At 44.5% G+C, this 10,692-nt stretch overlaps 1 protein-coding gene across 1 annotated transcript; it reads left to right on the forward strand.

Annotated features, from left to right (window-relative positions):
- The first annotated feature begins 5,365 nt into the window (after window positions 1–5,365).
- MSS51 (MSS51 mitochondrial translational activator) lies at window positions 5,366–10,150 on the forward strand. Its single transcript, XM_016224018.2, has 6 exons — window positions 5,366–5,605; window positions 7,532–7,687; window positions 8,274–8,398; window positions 8,616–9,182; window positions 9,488–9,581; window positions 9,915–10,150. The coding sequence occupies exons 1-6, from the start codon at window positions 5,367–5,369 to the stop codon at window positions 10,132–10,134; spliced, it is 1,401 nt and encodes a 466-aa protein (XP_016079504.2). The 5' UTR covers window position 5,366; the 3' UTR covers window positions 10,135–10,150.
- The last annotated feature ends 542 nt before the right edge of the window (window positions 10,151–10,692 follow it).

Here is a 10,692-nt window from a genome sequence, read left to right on the forward strand (position 1 = left end):
GAGATTTTTTCCTAACAAATCTGGTCTGAAAGGGTTAAATGTCAGACCATTTTTGTAATAAAACCTGATCCCTGGTTTGAACTTTAATAGTTAGTTACCTCATTCAAACCAATCACTGTCAACATTTTTACCCTCTCATATTTCCCTGTCCCCTGAGACAGTTAACCTAGGGGTTAATAATGTTTTAGCTTCTCAATCTCTATGGATATCTTTTTTTTATAAATCAGGTGAAATTCACGTAACGAAATTAATCCTTTTAAAGTGAGCAATTAAATGGCATTTAGTACATTCGTGTTGTTGTGTAACCACCACCTCTGTTTAGTTCTGAAACATTTCCATCACCCCAAAAGAAACCCCCATATCCATTAAGCAGTTACTCCCCATGCCCCCTTCCACCCAGCCCCTGGCAACCATGATTCTGCTTTCTGTTTCTGGATTTACCTATTCTTACAATTTTTTGTTGTTGTTAATCTGCACCCAAGGATATTTTTTCCCATTGATTTTTAGAGAGCATGAAAGGGAGGGAGGGAGGAGAGAGAGGGAGAGATTTGAGAGACACATCAATTGGTTGCCTCCCACAGGTGCCCCAGCCAGGGCTGGGGACTGAACCTGCAAACCGGGTATGTGCCCTTGCCCGGGAATTGAACCCGAGACCTTTTGGTGCACACAGGCCGACCCTCTAGCCACTGAGCCACACCGGCCAGGGCTGAATTGACCTATTCTTGATATTTCATATAAATGGAATCATATAACATGACCTTTTTACGTGTGGCTTCTTTCACTTAGCATCATGTTTTTGAGATTCATCCATGTTGTAGCATGTATCAGTACTTCATTTCTTTTTATGGCTGAATAATACTCCATTGTAAACATATCCCAATGCACTGTCAAAGTAAGAAACAGCCAAACCGGCAGAGAGTTTCCGTAAGAGTTTATTTAAGCCAAACTGGGGAGCAAGATCTCAAGAGCTCCAGAGAATAAGTTTTGCAGCTGAAACTAAGGAGGCAATTAAGGAAGATTATATGAAAATGGGAAAGAAGCAAGGTAGGGATTGGATTACAGGACAGTTAACAAGATTATGTGCTCTCCTGTGGTGGTTAGGCTGATTTCATAGATGTATTAACCCAGATGCATAGGAACAATGGACAGAGATTCCTTAAAGCAAAGATAAATCTTTTGCTAAAAAGTTATATGCCTGGGAAGTGACCTACCCAGTTAGGAATTTATGATCAGGTCGCCCTGTGAGGTTACTTTCTGTAGAATCCCTGCCCTTCCCTTTTTTTTACATTATTCATTCATCTGTTGGTGGGTTTTGTGCTTTATGGATACTGTGAATAGTGGTACTGTGAACACGTGTGTACAGCATTTGTTTAAGTTCCTGTTTCCAATTGTTTGGGGTATACACTGAGTGAAACTGCTGGGTCACAAGGTAATTACGTGTTTAACTTTTTGCAGCTCCGCCCTGCTGTTTTCCATAGGGGCTGTACTATTTTCCGTCCCTACTATCAGTGCACACGTGTTCCAGTTTTCCCAGGCCTCAGCAGCGCCTGTTTTCTGTGTGTGTGATAGCCGTCCTACAGGGTGTGAGGCGGCATCTCATGGTTTTGGTTTGCATTTTCCTAATGATTAGTGTGGGTGGAAAAGGGGCCGCATACTAAACCTGACAAACTCAGGACAGGCCGGTACGGTGGGCCCTACAAACTCAAGAGGCCCGAAGTAACCACACAGGATGGTCTGAACGTAAAACTTCCTAACTGAAAGCAGGTCATGCTGGTAGGCATGTCCTGGGCCTGTAGCTTCCTTGACAAAGGTCAGTCTTTACTAAGTGAGCCTGTCTATTGTCTTTTTCATCTAAAATAACATACCTTTGAAATGTCAGAGTAATGGGCTTTTCCAGACCGAGCAGGAGACCCCCGAACCCCTCCTTGTTACCTCGTTTCCCTGAGTACCATCTCTGTGTGCTATGAATATTAGTTATTAATGATCCTGTCCCCACCAGTGTAAAAGAAGTGTGCCTCTCTGTTTTACTTTTTATCCAATTCCAGAGATTTCCCTACTTTGCTTTCTTCCTCCCCCTTAATCGAGCACTGACATCGGACACAAGAGGGTCTGCGTTGCCGCTGCTACTGAGTCCATTAAGTAGAGACCAGGGCGAATCTTTATTATGCGGTCCTTTAATCAGGTAGCTGGCACCCCGAGAGAGCGGCAGGCGTAACACCCTGGAAAGGCCGCTCTGACATCTCTGAAGCCAGCGTTATATAAGATTAATGGGTGGCGGAAAAATTTAACAACTGCGTGAGTCCCAGGGTCTGCTGTCTATCATTGTCCTCGTAAAGATTAGCTCTCAGCTGTTTGTCTCCCTGCAGGCATGTGCTGTCCTTGGTCTGCTCTCAAAATGTATCTTCTTTCTGAGTGATGGAGCCACCTGGGCTTCAAGGTCGACTTATCTTTACGACTCTGTTTTCCTTTTCCTTTTTCTTGGAGAAGTATGCATCAGTTCATTTTGTTTGGGTATTCAGTATCTTTCTATTGATTTCAGAGAGAGGAAGGGAGAGGGGGAGAAAAACATCAATGATGAGAGAGTCACTGATCGGCTGCCTCCTGAAAGCCCCCTGCTGGGGATGGAGCCCGCAACCCAGGCATGTGCCCTGACCGGGAATCGAACCCTGGCCTCCTGGTTCATGGGTCGACGCTCAACCACTGAGCCGTGCTGGCTGGGCCCTGTTTTCCTTTTCCACACTGCATTCTCCACAGTTTCCCAGAGTCTGTAAGAAAACCTCTTATGTGTATAGTTAGTAAGGTGAATAATTATTAAACAACTGTGATTCTACCCCTATTACGTGCCCTTCCCCTATCACCACCAGTGGATTCCATGCGACCCTTCTTCTGTCTCTTCCTTAAGTTCTAATGTATAAAATAAGCTGCAAAACTCATTTTCTGGAGCATTTTTTCAATCTGTTGAGATTTTGCTTCCTGGCAATTGTCCTTAGATTGGTTCAAATAAACTCTTATAAAACTTTTTCTTAGGCTGGACTTTCTTTTGTCAACATTAGCGATGTTGAACATCTTTTCAGGTCCTTTTTGGCAGTTTGTATATTTTCTTTGGAAAAATGTGTGGTCAGGTCTTTTGCCCATTTTTTAATTGGGTTATTTGGTGTTACTGTGTTTCAGGAGCTCTTCACATGTTCAGGCTATTAATCTTTTATCAGATATATGATTTGCAAATATTTTCTCCCATTCTATGGGTTTCTATTTCACTCCACCCTTTGGTGCACAAAAATTTTTTATTTTGATGTAGTCCAATTTATTTATTTTTCGTTTGTTGCCTGTACTTTTGTTGCCATACCCAAGAAATTGCCAAATCCAATATCATGAAGCTTTCCCCCTATGTATTTTTATAAGACTGTAATTTTAGCTCTTAGGTTTAGGTCTTTAGACTCAATAGTCAGGCTCAAATCATTCTATTTCATTAATTTCCCAGAATGCTCCCATCTACATTTCTGTGCTCACACTTTTCTCTGTGTTCAGAATTCCTGTTTTCATTATATTAGCTCTATTACCATCCTTCATGGTCTCTTCCAGCGATATTCAACCTTTTAAATCTACTAAAATTCTGGGGCATACCAAAAGTATATTTGCTGATCTTATAAAAAAAAAAAAAAGTATACTTTTGACTCACCCACACAGGATGGCTGTTGTATTGGCTGCTGCCATTTTTTTACTTGACAATCTAAGGGAAAAGAGATCAGTGCCCCTGACTCAGTAGTCAGGTATTGCATGTTTTTGTTGTTTTTTTAATCCTCATTAGAGGATATTTTTTCCATTGCTTTATCAGAGAGAGTAGGAGGGACAGGGAGAGAGAAACATCGATGTAAGAGGGACACATCAATTGGTTGCCTCACGCACAGCCCCGACCAGAGCTAGGGATCAAGCCTGCAACTGAGGTACATGCCCTTGGCCGGAATCGAACCCGGGACCCTTCAGTCTGCGGGTCAATGCTCTGACCTTGAGGCAAACCGGCCAGGGCCAGTATTGGCATGTTCAAAAAGGATTGTGGCACACTAGCTGAAAATTGCCGGTCTATTGCAACTGCTCCCTGCTTCATAAAGCCGTCCTATGACGAGACTCACTTCTTCTACCTCCCATTAGTGCTTTAGTTTCACTTTTCTTGGGATATATACGCGGCCTTTTACTACAGTTCACATTTAATCCCTCTATAAGACAGTTAGATGTTAAGTATATTTTTCACAATTTTTTTCATTATGGTATTTTGTAAATGACTTTAATCTGTTTATAAATAAATATTTATTGAATGATTGGATGTTTTTATTTTTTTCAATGTAGTCCCTTTTGTTTACTCAGCACTTGTGGAAAGAATGGTAAGCCAGGGAGGGAGGACATCGCAGAGTTCCTCCTGGGCGGGGGGTGGGGGTGGGGGTGCGGTTACCTCTACTTCAAAACTCACCTCCTTAGGAAATTTTTCTCACAATTTGCATAATTTGCTTTGACTACCTAACTCTTAGCATTATGGTGCTCCTTTTGTATTGCATTTAATTTTCCCTTCTTGGTTTATTGCTTATAAATGTGATGATAGGTCTTTTAAAATGAATGTTTTACTTTCCCAGCTAAATTGGATTGACTTCCTCAGTTAGATGGTAGTTATGGACAGCTAAAACTTCTGTTGCTTTTCCCTCTCTTTTAAGTTGATTTTTTTAAAAAATATATCTTTATTGATTTCAGAGAGAGGAAAGGAGAGAGAGAGATAGAGAGAGAGAGAGAGACAGAAATATCAATGAAGAGAGAGTCATTGATCTGGGGATTGAGCCCACAACCCGGGCATGTGCCCTGACCGGGACTCGAACCCTGATTGCCTGGATCCTAGGTGGACGCTCAACCTCTGAGCCCTGCCCCACCGGGCTTAAGTTGATTTTTGAAATACACTAATAATATATAAATATATTTTTTGTATATTTATATTTATATTTTTTGTAAAAAAGCCAAACATTACAGTTAAGTCTAAAGTCCCCTTTAATCCACTCAGTTCCTCTCCTAGTGCCTCTTCCCCTCAGTTAATCACTGCTACTGGTTTTAGATGAGCCCTGCCAGACCTTTTTCTATGAATTACCTACATATATATTTAGATTTTATAAAGAACTTCATATGTAATGTTTCCCCTCTGTTTTTCACAGCTGCCTGTGGTGATCAATAAACAGTAGATAAGAAATAAATCTTATTGATACCTAAGTGTGAGAGACTAGAATGAGAAGTGAAAGGTCAGGCATGAAAACACCTCATATGTATCCAGCTTGCAAAATTCCATTCTGTATCTTGTCTACATACAGTCCCCAGGTAGCAGGGGACAGGCCATGGCTCCACGGCCCCGGCGACGGAGGCACAAGAAGTCTCCCTCAACAGTGGCTCCCGCAGCTGTGACCCCTCCCGCAGCTGTGGCCCCTCCCGCAGCCGTGGCCCCTGTGCCTCTGACCCTCTCAAAACCTGGCCCTAGCATTGATGCCCTTGGCTTCTACTCCTTGGAGAGTAATGTTCCTGGCCTATCCCAGCTGATTCTTCAAAAGCTCAACATGAAAAGCTACGAAGAATACAAGTGAGTGACTAGCTCTGGAAGAGCTGTACATTGTCTCTGGTAGAAGTGATTTCAAAAGGTTGAGAGGGAGTATAGCTTGGGACTAATGGGGTACAGTAAACCCTCAATTTTGCTGACCTCGATTTAACGGACTTCAGATTTAATGGACAAAATTTCTGATCTGTGTGTCATATGTGAAAGTTAACACTGTTATTTTTAAAATGCTTTTAACCAAGATTTGCTTATAATTAAATTAATAGGGGTTTTTTTTGTTATTAATTCACTGTTATTTTTAATAAATTTTAGCAAATAAGCCATATGTTGGAAAAAACACTGTAGTAATTTCACCAACATAAATAAATATTACATATCTACAACTATAGTCTACATATCTAAATCCAAGAGTCACTGCTCGTGAACAGTGTTGGGCGAATGATTAGCACGTGATCACACTGCATCCCTCGAGGTAATTGGTTCAGTTGTACTGTGGTGTGACTTTCTGCAGCAGTTTCAATGCCTGCGAGCCTATGTTCTGACCTGGGCTAAGCCACACCACAGCCATGTGCATTTGTTTACTCGAGGTGACTGGTGAATGCACGCATTTACTAGACCTATGCACTGTAAATTTAAAATTACAGTGATACACATAGAAAACTTTTCTGTGAAATTATTTTCATACATAATTTTAATTACACAAACATGTCTACATAAGTAAAAACAGGTTAACTAATATGTCAACTTTTTAACATACACATTCAGAAAACCTACTTTATTATCTAACAGATTTTCGGCTTTAACGGACACTCCCTCACCCGAATAAGTACGTTGTATCGAGGTTTTACTGTATCTTACTACAATAAGGGAGATTTTTCTTATCCTGACTTTTGCCAGTTTATTACTATAGAAATTAAAAAATATAATTTGTGCCCTGGCTGTTGTGGCTCCATTGGAGTGTCATCCGGTACATACACCAAAAGGTGGTGGGTTCGATTCCCGGTCAGGCCTCATCACTAGGTTGTGGGTTTGACCTGGTTGGGGGCACATGCAGAGGGCAACCGATCGATATTTCTCTCTCACATCAATGTTTCTCTCCCTTCCTCTCTCTAAAAAATATCAATTAAAAAAAGTGCATGTTAAAAATATATATATATATAATCTGCTTAAGTCAGAAATGATGGGAATAGGTGGAAATACCTACGGGAATGGGTGGGCAAAAGTAGGTCTACAGTTGTGAGTATCCAAAACAGAGTTTCTTCTTTTTTTAAATGTTAGTTCATGTCTTTTATTAACCCCAATGCAATTACTTGTCTTCCCGCTTGTTGAAGCAAGAGGTCAGACAACGTTTGCCACAATAACACCTGTCACAGTGGCTGGCCCTAAACACCCCAGACCACATTCATCCGAAGGGCACTGCCGCCTTCGGTGACATTCTGCCACTCTCGTCCACTGTGTGGTATTTCAGGACAGCAGCCTGGCCTTTGTCCTGCTCGTGCGTCCTGGGGGTGGTGCACGGCCCTTCTTCAGCCTGACAAGGTGAAGGGCGGGCTCCTTGTGCGTGCTGTGGCGGGACAGAGGACACCCGTCCTCCAGCTGCCGGCCAGCGAAGATCAGCCTTTGCCTCTCGGGGGCATTCCTTCCTTACCCTGGGTCTTGGCCTTGACACTTCTGTTGTATCCAGGGGTTCAACCTGGAGAGTGACGGTCTTCCCCGCGAAGCTTTCCACGAAGTCTGCATCTTGACAGCGACTCCAGCGCAGAGGGCAGAGGGGGGAGGAAGCCAGAGTTCAGTCTCGTATCATTACTCATTAATGACTGTATTAGGTCGTGTTCCGGGTGAACAACTGTAGACGTACTTTTGCCCACTCCTGTGTGTGGGAGGCAAAGGAGGGGTCATGAGAGACTTGGGGGATCTTTTTCCTATTGCTGTCCCTTCTCATGCTCTCTGCAGGTTGGTGATAGATGGGGATACTCCTGCATCAGGCTTTGGATTTCGATGCCCTCGGGAAATGTTCCAGAAGATGGAGGACACATTCCGATTCTGCGCTCACTGCAGAGCACTCCCCAGTGGCCTTGCAGACGCCAAGGTCCTCCGGCACTGCAAGAGGTGACGAGTCAGGGGCTAATAGGGGCGACATCCTGGAATGATCCTGTTCTCAGACCTCCTTGTGGGAGGAAAGGCCTGAGCGTTTTCAGAATAACTTAAGGCCTACTCCGCCTTTTGTGTGGCCCTGGCCACAGAAAGGTTAGAAGAGGCCTGCGCTCCTGCTTCTTTTTGGTGTTGTGGGGAAGAGCCCACAGTACTGTTCTCTCTACCTTCCTCCTCTTGAGGACTCAAGGGGTAAGACCGTAATCTGTTCCGGGGAGGGTGGGATCGAGACATACCCCTGAGTAGAGGGCAGCCATAAACTCCTGGAGTTATTTTTTCTTTAAGGGACATAAAAACTAAGTTGTTGCAGAAAGAGACTGAGGTGTCATTTTGACCCAGGAGAAAAATTACATTCCCAGTCTCTCCTGCCTCCCCTTCTAAATGTAGTCCCCAAATTTGGTACATCAGCCATCATTCCTTTCCCTACCTTCCCTGCCCAGTAATCTTTCTTCCTAGGAACAGGACTATCGATTCTCTTCCCCAGGTAGTCTCCCAATCACCTATGACGTATAGGAACAAATATTTCTGGGGCTTATTCTCTCAGGTGCAGAAATGTCTATTACTGTGGTCCCGAGTGCCAGAGGTCGGATTGGCCAGCACACAGGAGGGTTTGTCAAGAGCTGCGTCTTGTAGCAGTGGACCGTCTCATGGAATGGCTTCTGGTCACAGGTGGAGTGGCGGTGGGGGAGGACTCTGCCATAATTGTCAAAGCTAGTTATACTTGGAGAGAGATAGGAAAGCATGTTGTTATGAGGGAAAAACGAGGAACTAAGTGGGGCGGGGTAGTGGCCCGTTTCTGGTCACAGGTTGGAAGAGTGAACATAGAAGGATTATTGAAGCCAGGGAAGGATCGGGTCACTTCTTTCTTGTTCCTTCTTTCTTGCAGGAGATTTTGTCCTACCCTCGGGACCTTGGCCATGGCTGGCTGAAGCTGTACAGGACTGGGACACCTGGTTTTCTATGCGGCGTTTACAGCTAGATGCTACACTGGATGCTGTGCTAGGTAGTCATGCCATGAGCACACTGTGGGCCAGTGTGGGAAGGCCAAGGCCAGACCCAGATGACCTGCAGGGCTCTTTGAAGCGACTCCTCACAGATGTCCTGTCACGGCCCTTGACGCTGGGCTTCGGGCTTCGGGCCTTGGGGATAAATGTGAAGAAGATTGGAGGAAGCACAGTGCATGTAGTTGGAGCTTCCCATGCGGAGACGTTTCTCACTCGCCCCGGGGACTATGATGAGCTTGGTTACATGTTTCCTGGACACCATGGCCTCCGTATAATAATGGTGGGTGTAGATGTTGCTTCTGGTTTTTCACAGAGCACCTCAGCTTCACCTGTGGAACCTGGCACAGTTCAGCTTAGTGGCCACAGGGGCCTGTATCATAACTTCTGGGAGGAGCAGGTAGAGACTGGGCAGACGGCCCGTCCAGATTTGGTGGTGGCCTTCCATCCAGGTAAGAGTCATTGGCTCAGGGGAGTACCGGGTGGGTCCTCTGGGAAGTTTCTATTCTGACTCTCGTATCTTCTGTCTTTGGAGCCCTGTTCATTTGATCAGGTTAAACACAGTATGATGATGACCGTGTTGGTCATCAGCCATATGGGCTACGCCTGGGCTCAGAATTTTCCATTGAAGAACGTGGGATGGGCGATAGTGGTAAATGAGCATCAGCAGTGGGCGAGGGGAAGGTTAGGGTGGACACAATCAGAGAAGTATCTTGCTTAAGGTCCACCTCAGCCTTTCCCCTTCTCTATTCCACAGGTTTTCACGCTTCCCCGGACTTGATGGAGGCTTGGCTGCCCACCCTACTGCTGTTTCGAGATTATGAGATCCCTACATTGATTACTGTTTACAGGTTTTTACCTCCTCCTATTTGTGATACCTCCCTGACCCACTCACACCTCTGTTTATGTAGATGAGCTTATTTCTCTCTCCCTAGCTCATCTTCTGCCTTCTGGTGAGGATTTCCTTCCTTCTCACACTTGGCTTTCTCTGTCCCCTTGGAAAAAAGGCCTATGTTAGTAAATTGGTAATTAGTGAGGCACTTGGGAGGGAGGGATAGCCCTTGCCTAGTCCAGCCTTAGGTAATTTGGGGGCTTGATGAGTCCAGAAATGGCCATTTCTGAGCAGTTTCTCTCCTATCTCATAATCAACAGAGCAAATTTTTTTTTTTATCTGTCTCCCATAGCTATCAGGAGTTGGCAGCCTCTTTGCAGATTCTGGTGGACCTGGATACACACATCATTGCCTATGGAGCCAACCCTTTCATGTCCCTCAAACCTGAGCAGGTCTATTCCAACCCCAACAAGCAGCCAGTATACTGCAGTGCCTACTATATCATTTTTCTTGGGAGCTCCTGCCAGCTGGATAGGAAGCAACTGGAAGAGAAAGTTGACGGTGGGGATTAAATAGCTGAGCCAGATTCTGACTAGATACCGAGAAAAGGGAGGTTGATAAAATTACCCTGCTGATGTCAATTTATTGCCAACTTGGAAACTCGCTAAATTCTAAACCTCATTGTCCAGGTAAAGCTTCTAAGCTACTATATGATGTGACTCATTTCTGAGAGGTTAGCCACAAGTAGCTTCTAGAGACAGGATTCTAGATTTAATGTGTGGCGAGAGGCCCTGGTATCAGTCTTTCTAGAGCCTAGAGTTCCTAACAGTTTTCTTTGTGCGAGAGTTATACCTTTTGACAGGAACCAGGTGGCACCAAGGAGAAGCATGGCACCTTATTTTGAAAAAGACTTTCAAAATAATACAGCAGTTTGGTCTAAAAAAAATGGAGAGGCATTAATGACTTGAAGTGGTGCAAGAATGGGCTAGTCAGAGCCCGGTGGGGCGGGGCTCAGCGGTAGAGCGTCAGCCTAGGACCCAGGAGATCAAGGTTCGATTCCCGGTCAGGGCACTCGCCCAGCAGGGGGCCTGCGGGAGGCAGCTGATCAATGACTCTCATCATTCATGTTT

The sequence above is a fragment of the Miniopterus natalensis genome, chromosome 14, assembly GCF_054644295.1.
Source record: "Miniopterus natalensis isolate mMinNat1 chromosome 14, mMinNat1.hap1, whole genome shotgun sequence".
Taxonomy (NCBI): Eukaryota; Metazoa; Chordata; class Mammalia; order Chiroptera; family Miniopteridae; genus Miniopterus; species Miniopterus natalensis.